This window comes from Odontesthes bonariensis, chromosome 23 (genome assembly GCF_027942865.1).
Source record: "Odontesthes bonariensis isolate fOdoBon6 chromosome 23, fOdoBon6.hap1, whole genome shotgun sequence".
In the NCBI taxonomy this organism is placed as follows: domain Eukaryota; kingdom Metazoa; phylum Chordata; class Actinopteri; order Atheriniformes; family Atherinopsidae; genus Odontesthes; species Odontesthes bonariensis.
In genome coordinates, this window is record NC_134528.1 from 6359469 (window position 1) to 6379244 (window position 19776).

The window sequence follows — 19776 nt, forward strand, 5'->3', positions numbered from 1 at the left end:
TGTTCTGACATAAAGCTGGCTGCACAATCCCTTTTTAGAAGCGTACAGTCCTTAGGAACTATCTACTATTTGCTAAAATACTTGAGGAGTAAAGGCTTGGAAATATTTGTAACTGAACTGTTGCATCACAAGCTTGTTTGGATGTCTCAAAGTACAGATTTTTACTGTCCCAACAAAAATATAGCAATTTGAAGTTATGTTTAAATCTGTGGATCAGTGTCATTGAGCTTGATTTTCAAAGGTTTCCAAGAAGAATGGGACAATTGAGTCAAAATAATTAATATTCTGTTACAGTGACCAGATGGGCAGTAATTTGAAGTGTTACTTATGAATGTAGATATTCACGTCTTCATATATGGAGAAATGTGTATTTCAGAGTTTAAAGTATTCATTAAAGGCATAAGATGGCAGGGAAATATCCAGTTACACCAGTCTTATTTGTTTTATTTATATGTCATTATTGGCACTTTGTTATCCCGAGGTGTCATTTTTTTAAGGTTTCACTTAAAATGTGTCATACAGTAATAGTCTAAGTCTGTTTTGACAGTTGGTTCAATGTAAAAAAAAAGACATAAAAACATTAGAAATGTTAAGATGTGTGCAGTTCTTTCACAAACTCTCCTGTAAGAGCTGCTCCAAAAGGATTTTGTATAAACTGTTTCCACATGCCCCCAAATTACCTAAAGGGTTAAATTGTCCAATGAGAGAAAGTGTCAAAACAAAGACAGAGTGTTGGAGTATCTTCTCTAAATCCAAAATGACTTTGTAATTTAGATTTTATTGCATTTTAACATTGAATTGATAAAACAAAACAGACAGTACCCTTACAACATTATTATATGTCCAAAGTCTGGAAATAAGTGTACACATTTTGAATGTTGATGCCACGTTGATGAAGAATTCATCTTGTGTTTGAGATTATACTCATTTATTTGGAAAAAAAAAGGAAAAAAAATCACTTTACATGCCTCTTTACCCCTTTTGCTCCAGATTCCCCCGATTTACCCTGAGTTGTCACAAAATGGTTACCCCCCCAAAAAAAAAGGAAAAAAAAAAATCTTTGGAAAAATAGAAGTGACTCCAGCCATTAGAGTTGTACAGGTTTTGACAATAAATTCTGCAACCACAAAAGCACATCGACAGTATGTCACAATACATAATGCAAACTACAGACCCTCCTTAAGCTTTCATCATCGTCAGTTTTGGCTAACATTTGCCCGTAAACTACTATTTCTAACATAGAATCCAGCCATTTTTTTAGGTCTGGGGGTGATGTATTTTTACATAATCTGAAAATCGCTCTGGCAGCAGCAACATTTATTACTGTAAGATAAATTTGGAAGTTCTGCTTGATCCCTCAGTAAACACAGTCTCAGTGATTGTTATTTCTCAATATGTTCTACAACTTTTCCCTAAAATGTTCTTCAGAGTACACGCAAAAATGTTCCTGTGTCTGTCTGATAGATCTCTAGGTAGAATGCCCATCCTATGAAGTTTCAAATTCAAAAAGACTTGTTTAATATCTTATTTCACAATGTTGACACTGTAAGAGTAGTTTTTTTAAGTGCGGTGTCTCCTCCGCTGCTGCAGGGGGCGCTGCTCACTTCAGCGTCTCCCAGCTGTTACTCTATCAATGACGTGGATTTTCATTGAGAGGCAATCTGTGCTGCCAAAAGCACAACGTTTCGGAGCTTTTTCACCAAGTTTTTCCACATTTACCAGTCAGACCGCTCAGTTTCTGGACGTCAACTGTCAAACTTTGAACGCAGTTTTGCTACAGCTTCCGTAACAGGTGAGCAGTCACACAAACCGCTAAAGTTTCAGGGTTTCCTGGTGTCTGCTAATCAAAAGTATCTGCAGTAAGACCGTTTAAATCACCTCATGTTTATTTGTCACAGTCACTCCGAGGTGTGTTTTCTATCCACAGACTGCAGGATGAGTAAAAACAGCAAAGTGCTGAACATGAAGGATAAAATCAGTGGGAATGAAATGGACCTGAGCCTGTCTAACCTCACTGAGGTGCCAGTCAGAGAGCTCGTAAGTTACTCACCCTCTCAAAAATATCCAACATTCACTACGCAATACACGTGTACTTCCAGTTTAAACCCAAGGGTGATTTCCTATCATTTCAGGTTGTTTATGTCTGCATTTTCTGGGATAAAATAATTACTAAATGTATGAAATATAGGTCAGACTCTTTCTTGTTTTTTTTTTTCCAACAGGCCTTATTCCCCAAAGCAACTGTCGTGGACTTGTCATGCAACAACCTTGTCTCCCTTCCTGTGAGTATCGCACACAAATCCTACTTGATGATCATAATGAATGCAGACAGTGTTTGTGTCCAGTTAATGCCCTTTGTATTTAAATCTAAACTAGAGGGTTTGAAAATTGAGATAACGATAATACTCATTATTTATACAGCACTTTCTAAACATTTAAGGATGACTAAATCTCATTCTGAATGCCGGAGTTCTGAAACAAACACGGAAATTGGAGCTTATCACGTCGATACTAAAGCCCCTCCACTGGCTACCTGTTTAATACAGAATTACCTTTAAAATCCTCTTACTCGTCCATAAAGCACTAAATGGATTGGCCCTTCAGCTCATCTCTGACTCGCTCTCTGTGTATAACCCGATCAGGTGTCTCAGGTTGACAGATGCAACTTTTTAATTTGTTCTGAGAATCAAATCCAAATTTACCAAAGGTGCTTTCAGTTACTGTGGTGCAGATCTCTGTGTGTGTGCGAGTGCTACTGTATTTTCCTGTGTAATTTTGTTATGTGTGTGGTTTGCTCATACTTGGTCTTTGTTTCGGCACATTGGGTTTACATGTAATGATGTGCTATATAAATAAAATTGCCATTACTAATCATTTTATGTTGGTATTTTAAGCCACCTACAGTCTGTCTTTTACTTCAGTAAAAAGTGAAGGCTGTCCTGTCCATTTACATCAAGGTTCTACCTTTTCAAATCCTCTTTAAAAGTGTTTTGCAAACTGTAATATTCAGCGATATTAAAATCCCCTGCTGGCCTCTGTTGGGATTCCTTTCATGCAGCCAGAGTTCTGCAGCCTGACCCACTTAGTGAAGCTGGATTTGAGTAAAAACCAGCTTACCTGCCTGCCAGATGACCTGGGGAACCTGGTCAACCTCCAACATCTGGACCTGTACAACAACAAGCTGATAGTGCTGCCTGTCAGCTTCTCTCAGCTCAGGGTGAGTGATCATTTGTATACACATGTCGTTGTACTTTAACTGTTGTCCCTTAATGAGTCTTTGTGTGTCTGTGCTCAGAGTCTGAAGTGGTTGGACCTGAAGGACAACCCGCTGGAGCCCACCCTGGCCAAGGCGGCAGGAGACTGTCTGGATGAGAAGCAGTGCAAACAATGTGCCTCCAAGGTGGTCGAGACGCATTTATCAGTTAGCTGGTTCACGCTAGCATTAAAAGCGAAACATCCTAAACTAAAGGTGGTGTTTTTCAGGTTCTACAGCACATGAGAGCCATTCAGGGTGAGGTCGATCGTGCACGAGAGAAGCGACTTCTAAAGGAAAAAGGTGACTATCAGTCTTTGCTTTTGGGCTCCCTTCAGAAGATCAGAGCGGGTATTTTGTGATCACTAACCTGTTCAGACTTGATGTGACCTCTAAGTGAATTTGCATGCAAGTGTAAAGATCTATTATTTGGACAGGAAACACTGCGTTTTTAGGGCGACTCCATAACACCTGTCCAAAGTTTAGAGATGGAAAGATGGCTTTTTAGCTTTTATTAATACATTTGTGTGTATGAAGACGCCTTCAGTTCACACGAATGCTTAGCATCACAGGTGATTTGATGCCTTTTTATATGTAATTTTCAGCCTGATGGGTTAAAGTTTGCTAAGTTAATAGTGAAGACTGAAAGATGTGAGCGTTGTGACCCAAAAGAGTTTGATCGGTCTTAAAATTCTTTTTAGTTTTCTCAAAATGTATCATCGGAGGAAGACTTGCTGTAATGAGTAGAAAAGGGGATGCATTGAGTTTTATATATCAAAGGTGACCTTAAAAAAAAGCTCAGAGTTATGAGCAGCGTCTGAACAGATGTGATCGAAACACGTCTGTCTTTTAAACCCATTTCTTCACCCTTCAATCAGAGCTGGAGAAGAAGAGGGAGGCGAAGCAGAGAGAGCGAGAGGCCCGCGAGAGGGAGGCTCGTAAACGGGAGAAGGCGGAAGAGAAGGAAAAGAGGAGGAAAGAGTACAATGCTCAGATGGCAGCCTTGGCAGCACAGGAGCAACAAAAGAAGAAGAATGAGGAGAGGAAGAAAAAGAACGGACAGGCAGCAGGTGGGATTTAAGTTAACGTTTGAAATAAACGAATAACACCACGTTGGGAGTTTTTAACCTGTTTTATGCTTTCTTCCCGACTTCATCTTTAAAGATCATTATAATGTCCCGTTTGTTTTATCTCTGCAGATAAAAAGGTCGTCACGGAACCGCTGCCAAAACCACGGCGTTCTCTCATTGGCCTGATGTTCAAGCTCTTCTTCCTGCTGATGCTGGGTTTGGCCGGAGTCGCCGCCGCCTGCCGGCTGACCGACATGCAGAAGCAAGCCATCTGTGTGCCGATCAACATTGCAGTCGATGACAGCCTATCCTGGGCCAAAGAGCAGGAGGGTGTGGTCAGACAGCTGGTGCAAAATCTGTCGTCTGCAGCAAGAGAGCTTCTCGAATCCACACAAACGTCCAAAAACTAACCACTCAGGCCTCCATCGAAGCCCAGAGATGCAGGATTTCCACTCTAACCTGTGGATCCTGGGATCTTTTTTACATGCAGGAATCATTAACAGGGGCAACCCTGCTTCCCCTCGCCCAGTTTGTGGTGCTGGGAGGTGAAATGTCCGCTCAGATAGACGTGTGTGGGGGCAGAGATGTGTCTAAATCATCTTAAATTCCTATGGAATTGTTGTCACTCTTGTACCCTCTTTGTACAACAGCTTGTTTTTAAAAAAGTAATCCTCTTAGATGTCTCTCTGTGCGCAGTGTTTTGCACTCTGACCAGCAGCCAGCTGTTTTTTCAGGTGCATTACCTGGAGCGCAGGTTGCATTAGAGATGTTCGGTGAAATGTCGCGTTGCCCTCTCTGTGCTGCACTGGTATGAGGAGTTAGCTGCCAGTCTGAGCATGTGCATTAAAGCCTTTATATTCATAATCTCATGAGGCAAACCTCACAGCTAATACACCGTCTGGCACGCCCAACTGATATATTAACGACATATTTTTCCAAAATGCAAAAGAAATACTGATGTCCTACATTAAGAACCACAAGGCAAAATGTCCTTCTTATTACAGTCCTGTTTAATGTTCACAACTCCTTTACGATCATGTTTCAAAGGACAGTTGGATAACTTTTTAGTAATGATGTGCAAACAAGTTATATCTGTCATGATTGTATCTGTCTGCATTAGAGCCTGACCTGTATCTTTCAGGCTCTAATGCACACCTTGAACAGTAAACTATATTAAAAGACCGTACTGAAGATTTTTATGTGTGAACTCTTTCAACAGGATGAAAATGATGATGCTGCTGGTTGGGTGCTGGTTTCATTTGTCCAGATTCCCTCCCGTCACACCAGTTGTTTTTTTTTATTATTTAAAATTAATTTCAGGGCAGTCTGAGCAGAAATAAGACTTCTGATACTTGAGTTCAGCTGTAAAAACTGTAAATCTGTATTTAAACCACATTACCAACGAACTATCCTTGAACGTTCGACTGAGCAAGCTCTTCTGTTGATAAGTTTCAGCCTTGATTTCTTCACGGATGTTTTATGACAGCAGAGTGTTGTTACTTGAGTGTGGTATTTAACTTCACTTTAACCCAGAATCCCTCAATCTTCTTGTGATTAAGGACCAGCAGTCGATACTGGACTTGCAGTCTGAAATGCCTTTAAGTCTGAATTTCCTCGTGCAACTTACTTTCTTAACGAAAATTGCCTTTGCTGCTTTGGTTCTTGCACAGCTTTGTCCATGCTCAAACATTGTCAGCATCATTAAATGGCTATGCACCGCAAGACATAACTGACTGTTGTGTTTTTATATCAAAGGAGTACACCTGGCTGCCTTCAAGGTTACTTTCGGTTTTGTCTTCGACAGCTTTACCTCCATGAAAGACCAAATTATGCATTTAGATTATAATTCAGATAAAGTAGTATCTGATCAATGGGTAAGTCAACTGGAGTTCATTTTAAAGACTGAGAAAAGTATTGGATTACTTTCAGAAAATGGTACGAGTCATGTAACTCTTAAGGTGAAAAATGGTGGACTAGTATGATTTAAAATTTTCAAATGTGATTTGACAGACCTACATCCATTTAAATGGATTATTACTGTATGAAATGAGCTGTACAGTGTAAACATAGATGACTAGAAATTGCGAAAAGGTCTATTTTTGTGATGGACAACAGCCATTTCCTGATCATCAATTACAAACATCACTGTGATTGAGCTCAATTGAGAATTGAAAACTGAGAACATAAACTGCCTATTACGGCAGCAGAAGCAGTCACCATTAATCTGATTAGATTTTCATCTAACACTGAATGTAGCAGAAAAAAGGGAAAGAAAATGTGACAGACGTCTTCAAGGCTGATCTGAGGAGCAGAGATACAAACACTGACAAAAGTTATGGAATCACCACTCTTTGAGGACGCTCATTCGGCTTTTAAAAAAATATATATATATATAAACATAACACATGTGGCAAACCATTTAATCTAACAGCTTCTGGCTTGTAAAACATACCTAAAAAAATCATGTAAAATGGCTATAATCTTTGACTTTTGGTCTTGTTTTTGTTTTTCAGATGACGTAAAGGAAAAGCTTATGAAATCCCCCTGTAATTTGCATTTCTGAAACAAATGACACAACTGACTGGCAAGAAACATGGCCCCAACAGGAGAGCTGGCAGTTGAAACAATGGACAAATTATAAAACTTCATTTCAACTCCGAGTGTGGCAAAAGATGTTGTTTATTCACAGTCAGCTGTGTCTAAATTCATAATGGGAAATGGGAAGGTTGTAAAAAAAAAAAAAAAGGGAAAATGTCAGGACAGAAACTCTAAGAAATATGTCTTACAAATCGAAAATGCTCGACAAAAGAAATGAGAAACAAATGAGGAGAAACGGGAGTCAATATTTGTGAACAAATTGTAAGAAATCAGCTAAAAGAAATGGGATTTACATCAAGAAAATTCGAACGTAAACCACCTCTGACATCTAAACATAATAAAATGGTTACAGTGGGCTAAAGAGAAGTAGTCATGGACTGCAGATGGTTGGATGATAGTGATATTCAGTTATCAATCACCAGTTTGCATTGGACAAAGAAACTTCAGTGTGATGCAGGTGGAATCATTACCTCTGCTGTAAATGTACAGTTTCCAAAACCTTTCCCATTCCACAAATAAGAAGGCAGTCTGGTGATGCTAAGGTCATTATTCAGGATGATATTTAGTCTCGTCACTCAGAAAAGGAGGACATGTCAACTAGATATCTGTGATTTATAATTTTATTATATGAATGGACATCCTCTGAGGCACAAAATTATGCGAATAAGGACGATGACGGACATCGGCATTTCTGATTCTACTGCCTGGATTTGGTCTGTTGTACAGTTGAGATGATGTTGTACGGGCTGAGATGTTTCATGGTGCCTCAAATAAATATTTCTGCGGAGGTTTGGGAGTCTACAATGTGACAGGAGCTGAAGCATTAAAGCTCCACCATCTGGCATGTCATATTTACCTCCAGCCTTCTGGTTTCCAACCACAAAATTAGGAGAAATGCTGCAGTAATGAGTAATGAGGCACTTAGGAGGAATATGAGCCAAATGTTTGCTGTAATGTACAGAAGATGCGTTTCAATCTGATTATTGTCTGTGCATGAGAAAATGGAAACACTTTCACTGACAAGATTTATCATTAAATATGGACAAATTGTTATTTGTCCACAAAAGGTTTAAGCCTGGAATCAGATGTTTGGTGGATTTGAATGCTTTTGATTCAAGTCATAACGCTTCTGAGAGGTAACATTTCAGGACTTTCATAACAAATTAATCTGAGTAATTAGAGAACTGAGAACAGACAAAAATACATCGACACAACAGAAAACATGACATCATCCCACAAAACAAAAATGTGCTGGCACGGTACTGTTTCAGTGGAACAATTTCATAATTACACCACCGAGGTTGAGTGTTTGGGATAGAGTGCAGGTCAACACGCCAGAGCCAACAGGTGACGAGCAAGCAATGGACTGCACACCCATCCCAGATGATGATCACGACCACCATAAAGCCCCAGAAGCAGCATTCCTGGATATGGCCCTCAACAGGATCCAGGAATTGGAAGATAAGCTATACATTTGTGTTTGAAAGATTCATCCAATCCGACGCCAACATCCGACTCTACACAAGGTAAACAAATAAGCCGCCCATTAGTATATAATATGATTTTGTGGTCAAATTGCAACCTTTTTGTAAACTAATACTTTTCTGCTATCCTTTTTTAGATTTCCCAATTATCGAGAGTTCCTGCTTTTTTGGGAACTGATTGAACCATCTGTGCATAAAATGGTTCGTGCATCCAGGGCCAAAGCTGCTGAGAGGAGGAATGAAGAAGTAACATCTGTCCGTCCTGCCCACATGGTATGCAATTGTGTTCTTGGTCTTATCATTGTTGACATTGGTTTATTAATTAAATGCACCTAAAATTGTAGCCCTGTACTTATGGGAGGCCTGTTGCATTAATTATTATTCATTTATTTTAATGCACACACATTGTCAATACATTGTCACACCCATTACATCATGAACATGATGAACTCTTCCTTTTCCTGATGTACGTGTCTGCTGGTTACACGGAGCTGGACTTGGCAAACCGATTCCTCATCTCCACCTCCACCGTAAGTCGCATTATCTGTTCCTGGACCAACTTCCTGTACACCCTCCTGGGCTCAGCATCCCTCTGGATGGAGGCTGAGGATGTGAAAGCTTACCTTCCTGATGACTTCAAGGAGTTTTCTGATACTCAGATAATAGTGGACTGTACAGAGCTAAAATGCCAAACCCCATCCTCTCCTGTCATTCAAAGTGAGATGTACTCGCCCTACAAATCTCATTGCACGATGAAGGCACTTATTGGGGTTGCCCCCCATGGCCCCATCACCTTCATCTCTTCTCTGTATGAGGGGTCAATAAGTGACAAAGAGGTTTTTAGGAAGTCAGGGATACAGAGGATGTGGCTATTATGGTCGACAAAGGCTTTCTCATCAATGATTTAGTTAAATGCAAGGTGTACTGTCCACCTTTTCTCAAGAAGTCTAGGCAGATGTCAGCACCCAGCGTCCTCAATACACAGAAAATAGCCAGTCTAAGAGTGCACGTTGAGCGTGTTATTCGACGGGTTAAAGAGAACAAACCTTTGTCCATTGTAGGCAGCATTAATGAAATTTTTGCAGTGGCTTGCCTACTATCAAACTATCAAAACAAACACCTTGTCAAGAGATGGGCTAAGTAATGCTGACAAATGTATTCCTACATAGAGAGAAAACTCAACAGTGATTTGACAATGATTTTTTTTTTATTAAGAGATGTTGTGTTTATGATATTGAAAAATATGTTATTTGATTATATAAAAAATTTGAAATGTGACTGTACAATAAAACATCTGAATTATTATTTGCCAATCTGCTGTGCTCGTCTCATTGAGAGATACTTAGGCATGTGGATGCTAAAGAAGAAATGATCACACTTCTGCCTTATGATGCCTTGTACATCTTTGTCGGGTTCCAGTCGCTGAAAAAAGTAATCCTCCTCTGCCCAAACAAAAAAGTCTCACCACTCCAGTCCGGTAATGAGGAGCTGGCCTTGTACTTGCCAAAAGTAAGCATGGCTTTTCTTCAGTGTAAACCTGCCATTGGACATGTGTAAGAATTTGCAGTCAATGTAGCTCTTCACGTTTGGGCATTTTATCTCAACTAAACTGTAACATGGTGAGGCAGTCGGATCATAAACAAGGCCGTCTGGCGAGGCTCCTAGCCATGGAGCCTGAGGATGGAGTACAAGCCCACAAGGCGCGTAATTGACATTGTTGCACTGCACATACTCTTTGGCAGCTTGAAACTGGAGGAGATGGAGCATGTTGATGCACCTCTGTGGATCGGGAGTCACGTTTTGGCTGTTGGTAGGACATTACACTTCCCCTCTGAACAAGTCCAAACCCTGACTCAACAAGTCGCTTGTCTGTGCCAATCCCCATTTTGGTTATAAGGGGCCTATCCTCTGGAGGCAAGACACCATACACTTCATCCACGCGGAGACTTGACATCGGGCAGCAGGCCTTTCATTCCTCGGTAAAAGGTGCTCCTGCAATTACACATAAAAATGTATGTTATACACACACCACTACCAACACTCCCCCCTTCACTAGGTACACACCGAAATATGTTAGTTATTTACACTTACCGTAATCCTCCTCTCCCCTTTCGACTCTGAACAGCCTTTACCAGGTTCAGGTCTGAAATTGGACTAGGTTTTATACCCTGTGAAAGTACATGATGCAAGAGTCTAGGCTTAAAATTACTGAAAATACTAATTCTGTAGAATTTATTACACTGAGGCCTTAGTTTTAAGTTGTAGATAGACTGTATGGTACATCCATATGAAAGAGTATATGCAAAACATGTATTGCTGTGAAACTTACTGCTGTCCTGGGTTTGTGCCACTGCTGCTCTCACTCGGTACAGCTGTGTACGGGGGGACAACTGGTCCTCGATGTTGAGAATAATGTGCCGTTTGGAAGAGAAGGGCCACAGTATGATTGCATAATGCTGCACCTGCAACACAGGAACACCTGCACCGCACCAAAACGACCGGTGATGTGTCCCGGAGCACCATCTGTCAATACAACATTGTCAGTTATTATTATGGTAATGTCCAGTCAGTTATTGTCAGTTGTTGACACAGTCAGTGAGCGCTGTTACATGCAAGGAATATTCTGATTTTAAATGTAATGGTGTCAGTATTAACTCTGGTTGTAGAACACTGTTCCACACATGTAAACACAGCGCTCACTGACTTGTTGGCATGGATATCTTTCTTCAAAGGAATCATAAAAAGTGGTGTTCAACTAGGAGCAGCAAGGTCTGTGAAGCATATAGGGTACAGTTTTGTGCCACATATGTATTCACATTTTTAAAAGATGTTAAGCAGACGTTATTTACATTTCTGTATTTTAGTGTCACAGAATTTACAGATCTCGTTCTATAGTTTTGTCACCACCTACTCTCAAGCTTGTATCTAAAGTCTACACTACGAGACCGGGGAGTATTCATCTTGGTAGCAAAGCAGGGTATGTTAACCTGAGGTAGTGTTAAATCATCTAACAGAACAGCCTGGAGTCATTTTCTTACCTGAATGACACCTCTGGCCTATCTATTAGCAGGTTTACCACTCCCTGCAGGATTTGTCAGGCATCTACACTGTAATGCTTTAAAATGTGAATACATTATTGGGACACGCTGTACACAACACAACAAAACATGCGCAAAAAGCTTCAACAGCTTAAGCAGTGTTTGGAGAAGCTGAGCATAAGCAAAGCGTTGGAAGCAAAGCGACAGAAAATACCCAGTTGGGTGAAACAGAAGTGCACAAACTGAACTTGAACCTTTGAAACAGCTGAACTGCGAACTGAGAACTCCGATAAATACTGCTCGGCCATTTCCGGTCTATTTGTTTACTTCGAACCTAGCTAGCTAGATTTTTTTATTTTTTTTTTATTCAAACACATCACATAGACAAAACAATGACATACTCAGAAGTAAACAGTTATTATTATTTTTTTAACTTTACATATTCACACCTCCACATATAGAAAAAAAAATTGAAGGATCTTAAATGTCCAAGATGAAAAAATAAAAAGGGGGATAATAAATAATAATAATAAAAATAAATTAATAAAATAAAATAAATAACTTCTAAACAGTTACAAGAGGTTAGGACAGGTTAAGATTTTCTATGAGTGTGTATAATTTATTTGCATGGGGATTATTTATATGTTTCAGACATTTTTGTAATGAGGATATATTATTTTTTAATGCAAGCCATGAAGGTGGGGATTTGGCATATCGACACTTGTGAATATAAAATTTAGTGATGATGATGAGGTTATTTATCAAGAACTTTGTTTTCTTATCTTTGAGGATTACGCCTACTTGGATATTTTGAAAAGACCAAAAATCTGTGTTTATGGAACTGGATGATAATAAGTCATGTAGAGATTTCCACAAATTTTGGACAGTCTCACATTCATAAAATAGGTGTTCTGTTGTTTCCAAATTTGTTTTCCAGTTATAACAGTTTTCTACAACAAATTTAAATCTTCTTTTTAAAAATTCATTTGAGGGATAGATGTTGTTTATATTTTTGAAATGAACTTCTTTACATTTTGGGGGAACTGGGAATTTTAAGTATTTTGTCCGAATATTTGATTTTTCACATTTGTTATAATTTCTAAGAATGAATGAGCTTCTTGCTATACCTGGGTATAAGGTGTTTACTGAATACTGTCTTAAAAATTTATTGTTACATTTATCACTTACTAGGTCCAAATCATCTAATTTTATTTTATGTAAATTTGGAGTTGGAATGATCAAGATATTGTTCTTTATTGATTGGATAAGGACTTGTGGGATATTATGTATAACTTTCCTATAAGTCTCACTGGAACAACTCATGCTATATTTAGCATTAAAATAATTCAATTCAAGAATGTTTCCATTATCATCCATTATGTGTCTAACAGACCAAATTTGTTTAGTCATCCAGTCTTCCTTCCACTCAATATTACCCGATTATTCCACAATGGTCCATTATGAGGGCTGAAATTATGCTTGAACATCAGTTTCCAATTTAACAAAAGCTGTTGATGAAATTTGGATAATTTTATAGGCAGTTTTGAGATTTCACATACTAAGAGAAAATCAATGCCTCCAACTTTGTTAAAAACAAGAGAAGGTAGCGAGAACCGTATCTCATCAGGATTTCTTAAAAAAGAACGAAGCCATTGGATCTTCAATATACCATTCATAATTTCAAAATCAATTGCTTTTAAACCACCATCCTCATAATCCTTTATCAAATCTCCATTTTTGATGTAGTGATGCTTATTTTTCCACATGAAATTAAAGTTTATTCTATTGATTTCTTTTATAATTCTAGGTGGGATGGCGAGGGAGTATGCTTGATAAATTAATCTGGACAATGATTCAACCTTGGTTAACATGGTTCTACCGACTAGCGTTAAGTCTCTTTGTAGCCAATTATTTAAAGTTTTTTTGCACTTGTCAATAGTATTTTGCATTTTCTTTTTTTCACTACCTTCTTCACATTTAGTTATCCAAATCCCTAGATATCTGGTCTCCTTTTTGACAGGCATATCATACAACGAAGAATCAGAACAGTCATGGATACTCATGAGTTCACATTTGTCAAGATTCAGGTGCAAACCTGAGGCCTGACGAACAAACTTTATTGTTTCTAAGGCTAATGGAATTTGATCCTTATTTCTTAGAAATATAGTTGTATCATCAGCAAGCTGACTTATAATCAATTTGTGGTTGTTAATGTCTAACCCTTCAATGTTTGAATTTAAAACAGTAATAGCTAGTAGTTCAGTGGCTATAATAAATAAAAGAGGTGAAATACTGCAACCCTGCCTGATGCCTCTTTCTACCCTGAATCTGGAACATGTACCTTCTGAGAGAGAAACACAGCTGTTAACATCAGTGTGTAACATTGTAATCATATCAAGAAATACTTTACCAAACCCAAAATGTTTAAGTGTGTTAATAATGAAAGCATGTTCAATTGAGTCAAATGCTTTGCGGAAGTCCAGGAACATCATAAAACCATCATCCTTAATTAGATGATTGTAATCAATAAGATCCAGAACCAGACGGATATTATTATGGATCGACCTTCCTTTGAGAAATCCTGATTGTGTTAGGCTAATTATTTTAGAGATACCGGTTTTTAATCCTGTAGCCAAAACTTTTGTAAATATCTTGTAGTCCGTATTTAATAGTGTTATAGGTCTAAGATTGTTTACATTTTTTTTTATCTTTTCCAGGTTTTGGAATCAATTTTATTACCCCTTGTTTAATTGTTTCCATGAGCTCTTTTTGATTAATGTATTCAACTAAAGCTTGAGACAGTAAGAATTTGATATCTTCCCAAAAGTGTTTATAGAAGTTTGTTGTTATTCCATCCGGCCCTGGTGAACGCTCAGAAGCCATGTTTTTAATAGCAAGATCAAATTCATTGATAGTCAAATTTTCGTCACAAATAGCTTTAAAGTTATCATCAATTAACGGATATAAATTCTTGATTTTGTCAAAAAAGGATGTGACATTTTGCTCTGAGTACGAGGATTTGTAAAGGTTACTATAAAACTTAAAAACTTCATTTGAAATGCGTTTAGAGTCTGTGCATTCTTCTCCATTGATCAATAAACTACAGATTGAATTATGTTCTTGTCTGCGTTTTTCAAGGTTGCAAAAATAGGCTGTGTTTTTTTCTCCTTCTTCTATCCATCTGGCTCTGGACCTCACATAAGCACCCTTGGCTTTATTCAAGTACATCCCATCTAATTGGCATTGCAGGTTATTAATTCTTTCTTTTTCTTCCTCAGTCCAATCTAACTTGCTATAAAGAGTCATAAGTTCTTTAACCACATTTGTTTCTTCTTCTCTCTTTTGCTTGTTTAGTTTTTTACTAAATGAAATTGAGAATTTTCGAATACTAAATTTGAGAAATTCCCATTTAGATATTGATGTGCTAATAATGTCATAATTTTTAATATCCAAAATTAGTTTTTTAATAGAGTTCCAGTGTTCCAGATTCCTTAGCAATTGGGAATTAAATTTCCAATAATCTTTAAATTTATTACTTGGATCTTTGTTTTTTAGTCTCAGATTAACAGTACAATGATCACTCAAAGGACAATTAGAGATCACCGTCTCTGTAACAGTCTGTGAAATTGAATGAGATATCAACTAATAATCGATGCGTGATCTAATTTGACCATTGGGTTTGTACCAAGTAAATTGTTTGATATCTTTATTCAAGGTTCTCCAGATATCTATCAAATTGTTGCTGTTAGTAAAGTTTTCTATGATAGGGTTTTTACACTCTCTTAAAAGTCTTGAAGGCCATCTATCCATCCATTCATCAGGGGTTAGATTAAAATCACCTCCAACCACTATATGATCAATAGGAAATTTTGTATTAAGTTCTCTTATGACTGTTGATATCTCATGTAACAAACACTTATTATTTTGATCACTATTGTACCCATAAATATTAATCAGAATAATGAGAATGTTATCAATATTCAAAACACAAGCAACCCAATGTCCATCCTTATCCACCTTGTTCCACAGGATCTTACCAGGGCATCTGTTGAAACAAATGGCCACTCCAGCTGAATGGTTTGTGCCATGACTGAAGAGGATTTTGTCACCCCATTGTTGTGACCAAAACTTGACATCAGATTCATTAGAATGAGTTTCCTGGAGAAAGATGCAGTTTGCTTGTTGCCCCTTGCAGAACAAAAAAACAGCTTTACGCTTAATTGAGTCTATAAGTCCCCTTGTATTGAAAGAAAAAAAAGAAATGTCAGTTTTCAACTGGAACACAGAACACATGAACAAAGTTTAAGAAAAGTTTAGGGAGGTGGAGTAGAAAAACCTTGAGATTAAAGTCCCATTTTCAGGAATGATCCACATTGTATTCAATTCACCTTCATATATCAGCCCACATCGGGAGTCTCAACCGTAATGCGCTTGCCTTCTATGAAACCAAATGGACCCCTGAAGCCCGCAGCTTTGCCTTCCTTCCTTGTCTGGTCGATTCTGGGCCACATTGCTTGTCTGTACTTCCATCCTTTTCCTGAGACGTACCTTTCGCCTTCTTCTCCATTTGTGCTTTTTCTGGAGTGTCGGGGGTTGTCGAGTTTCTATCACGTTTGTTCTTGCTAGCGCCAGCGCTAGCTGTTTCCATCGGAGCTGAATAGTCATGTTCATTACTGACTGCGAGTTGGAGGTTTTTCGCTGCCGAAGGTTTCTCACTGTTGTTTTTTTCCATGTTCGGGCTGATTTTTTCGTTTTAACTGGAAATAAAGTGGATTGTATAAGTTCAAAGACTGTTACATCAGGACTTTAGTTGGAGCTCAGACGGATGCGACTGTTCAAGTCGCCATCTTGCCGGAACCCTCTAGCTAGCTAGATACTGAGGTAAAATTTGACGATGAATATTGTAAAAATTGGCTTTGTTCTTAGACATTATGAATGAAATAAGTCTCAGTACTTTTCCATTATGACCTAAAGTGATCCAGGAGTAGAAAGACAAAACAATTGGGAAAGCCTTGGAAAGCGAGGGCAGATTCACACACACACATTGTTTTGGGCTGATCCAGAGAATATGACGAAGCATGTTGAACCTACTCATGTCCAATCATACTCGGTCGAGTGTGAGTCCAACCTATGAGGCTATAAATGCAAATGTTACCCGGAAATCGAGGCGCAGTCTGACAGACTTCCTGAGGGGACTCTTTCCCACTGAGCCCAGCGCTGATATGCTTTGACGTGTGACTACAAATAAAGACTTCATTTTCACTAACAATATGAATAAGAAAATGCGTTTTCAAAAACAAGAAAAAAAATACACTGAACATTGTTGTGTTCTGCTTTGTTCGGCTTCTTCAAAATTTAATGGCATATTAAGTTTCCACGGTTTTCCAACCCATCCCGACCTTAGAAGACAGTGGCTGGTTAACATACGCCGGGACAGTTTCACCAGCACCTCTCACTCAAAGGTATGCAGCAGACACTTTGCTGCCTTTCAGCTGATAGAGCCAACGAGCCTTGATGGCCGACGAAGGCTTGTTAGAGGGGCTGTACCCATGCTTTTTGAGTGGAATGGCTATGTCGTCGAAATATCACGCCGTAGTGTGTGGGAAAGAACCGAGCGGCCCATTGATGAAGTCCCTCCTGAGGAGCAAGAAGAGCACGACATCGCTAAAGGCGGTAGCATGGTTGCCGCGTCTGTCACGGCGGTGGTGGACCGTGACGTCAAAATGACGTTTCAGGCCTGGCGCTTCCCTTGAAAAGACGGCGCAGCGCGTTGTCGTGCACCAGTCGATTTTTGTAACTTGGCGGCGCCGAGCACAACGAACCGGATGGACCGATGTGAGACCAGGCTCAGTGAGGAGATGCGTTTGTACAGGCAGCTGTACGAAACTGCAGTGAAACAGCACAGGGAGCACGTAAACTCCCCAAACTGGTGCACAGAGATTGGCAGAACTTTGGGGAAAGAGGGAGAGTTCTGTAAGAATGTGTGGAAGAAGCTACGGGACACATACGTGAAGGCAAAGAAGAGGGCAGAGACTCTGTTGATGCCGGGGGCTTCAAACCTTCACCTCTATTAACTGAATTAAAAAATTAAAATGATCCGAAAACTGCAGCAGTATCATTAATTACAGTATTCTTGCTCTTGACAGCGGCATTGTTTTCTTCTCCACTTTCGTGGTTGTAGAGTAGAGGTAACCTTCACGTAGCAGCGCCACCTCTGTGACGGAGAAAATTGCAACTACTGGCGCGCAACGACTTGCGCCACTATATAGGGTCCTATGGCGGGCACGAACTCATGACGTCATCAACACCGCTCGCGCGAGCAGACGCGGCAACCATGCTAGAGCCTTTAAGGATCACGACTACTGCTCCCTCCCTGAACCGTCTGCACTGGACATGTCTGCATCAGTTACGGAAGACATGTCCAAAGAAGTAGAGGATCTGAGAAGGGAGATACAGGAGTTACGTGCCCACCGAGAGTTTGGTTTACAGCGGTTTGCTGGCTCCGACGCGGACATCCGATTCTATACATGGTAACGTTAGATCTAAGTAGTGCTATTCAGCTAACTAACTGTCTGACTTTTTTTTTTTTTTTTTATTGTTATAATTTTTTATTTGCACTGTTAGAAGAATACGTACAAGCAAGATATGGCTTAATAGTGCACACAAGAATAAACAAAAACAAAACAAAGGCAGATCAAATGAAAGGGAGGAAAAAAAAAAAAAAAACTAGCAGGGACATCATACCAATAGATTTCAACTGGTTAGAACGTCCTTAATTCTTGAGCAAAGTCCTTTCCATGCATTTACTGTAGATAAACTGGCGTTGTTCAGTCGAGCTGTGGTCTCCTCCAATGATGCAATGTCCAGTAAGGATCTGATCCAGTAACATTTTGCACTAATATCAGGTTTGAACCACAGCTGGAATATTGACTTTTTGGCAGCTGTGAAGCCAGCAAACACCAGACGTTTTTAGAGAGAGCTCAAGTGTGGAATCATCATTTAATAAACAAAAACAGGGGTCTAACACAAGAGTAATGTCAAGAAACTTGGATAACATCTCAATAACATATTTCCAAAATATACTTATAATGGGACATTCCCAAAACATATGGAGGAAGTTACCCGTGGCGTTCTGGCAAAGCATGCATTGTGGATTTTGAGAGATATTCATTTTGAAACGTATGTATGGTGTTGTATGTGCCTTGTGGATCATCTTATAATGAATTAATTGATGTGCCAGGCACTTAGATGTTAGTGGTAGATTGTCCCATATCTTCTCCCAGTCTGGATAAACACCCATTGCCTTAAGTTCCCTATCCCATATTGACACAACAGAAAGAGGTTTCATGGAGTTCCTTATCAGAAGGTTGTACAGTTTTGCTACCAGGCCTCGCGAAAGGCTACTAGGACAGACAAGATTAGATAGGGGATGTGAACATAATGGTTGCCAAGGCACTCCATACGCCTTCATCGAAGATCTGAGCTGGAGATAAAGGAAATAGGATGAGCCTGGGAGATCATATTGGTGTTGGAGGTCTTGGAACGTGCGCAGTATGCCATTATCGCAAATATTAACTGTCTGACTTTGACCAAAGTTTAAAAAGTTGCCTAACGTTACAGTAAAAATACAGCACAAATAGCGTCTTAATCAGTTTATCTGAATGTTAAGTAGCATACGAGATGAGACACTGGCTTAGTTGTTAAAGCTAACATTATTTTGGTGACCGTGTATGATAGCAAATACAATGTTAATGTATGACTGACATGATGTACGTGTCTTTTGTGAATAGATTTCCAAGCTATGACCACCTGATGGCGTTTTGGGGTTTGATTGAGCCTTCCATTTACAAAATGGTTCGGGTCTCAAGAGCCCAATCGGCTGCCAGGCGAAAGGAAGAAGTGGCCACACCTGCACGACCATCAACGGTAGGTTATGGTTTGAGCGTGCTTTGTGGTAACAGAGCCAGGGGTGGGATGCCATTGCATTTACAGAAGGCTACACTAAAGTACTCAGCCTCCTTTAAATACACCAGTGCACTACATCAACTCACTGTTTCCGCCATGGTATGACACACATAACCATTATAAAACATGTTGTCAAACAATAGCACAGCCTTACTAGTTTATAACTTAAAGGAGTAACCTTTTTTTTTTTACCTTCCAGAGACAGCTGCTCAAGCCTATCGACGAGTTCTTTCTTTTCCTCGTCTTCCTGTCTGTTGGTTTAAAGGAGAGGGACCTGGCGCATCGGTTCAACATACATCAGTCCACAGTGAGCCGCATTATTGCAACATGGACAAGTTTTCTTGCCACTGCACTGGGGTCTCAATGCA

The 19776-nt window shown here is 39.3% G+C and overlaps 1 protein-coding gene across 1 annotated transcript; it reads left to right on the plus strand.

The window, feature by feature from the left end:
- Positions 1–1625: 1625 nt before the first annotated feature.
- Positions 1626–6041, plus strand: lrrc59 (leucine rich repeat containing 59). The gene is made up of 8 exons (XM_075457013.1): positions 1626–1792; positions 1928–2037; positions 2223–2282; positions 3059–3217; positions 3296–3400; positions 3484–3556; positions 4132–4323; positions 4453–6041. Exons 2-8 carry the CDS (start codon positions 1936–1938, stop codon positions 4731–4733), a joined length of 972 nt encoding a protein of 323 aa, XP_075313128.1. The 5' UTR covers positions 1626–1792; positions 1928–1935; the 3' UTR covers positions 4734–6041.
- Positions 6042–19776: the final 13735 nt, after the last annotated feature.

Coding starts and splice junctions, on each gene's coding strand:
- lrrc59 (XM_075457013.1), top strand. CDS start 1,936: ATGAGTAAAAACAGCAAAGTGCTGAACATGAAGGATAAAATCAGTGGG. Junction 2,283..3,058: donor ACAACCTTGTCTCCCTTCCT/GTGAGTATCGCA, acceptor CCTTTCATGCAG/CCAGAGTTCTGCAGCCTGAC. Junction 3,218..3,295: donor TCAGCTTCTCTCAGCTCAGG/GTGAGTGATCAT, acceptor GTCTGTGCTCAG/AGTCTGAAGTGGTTGGACCT.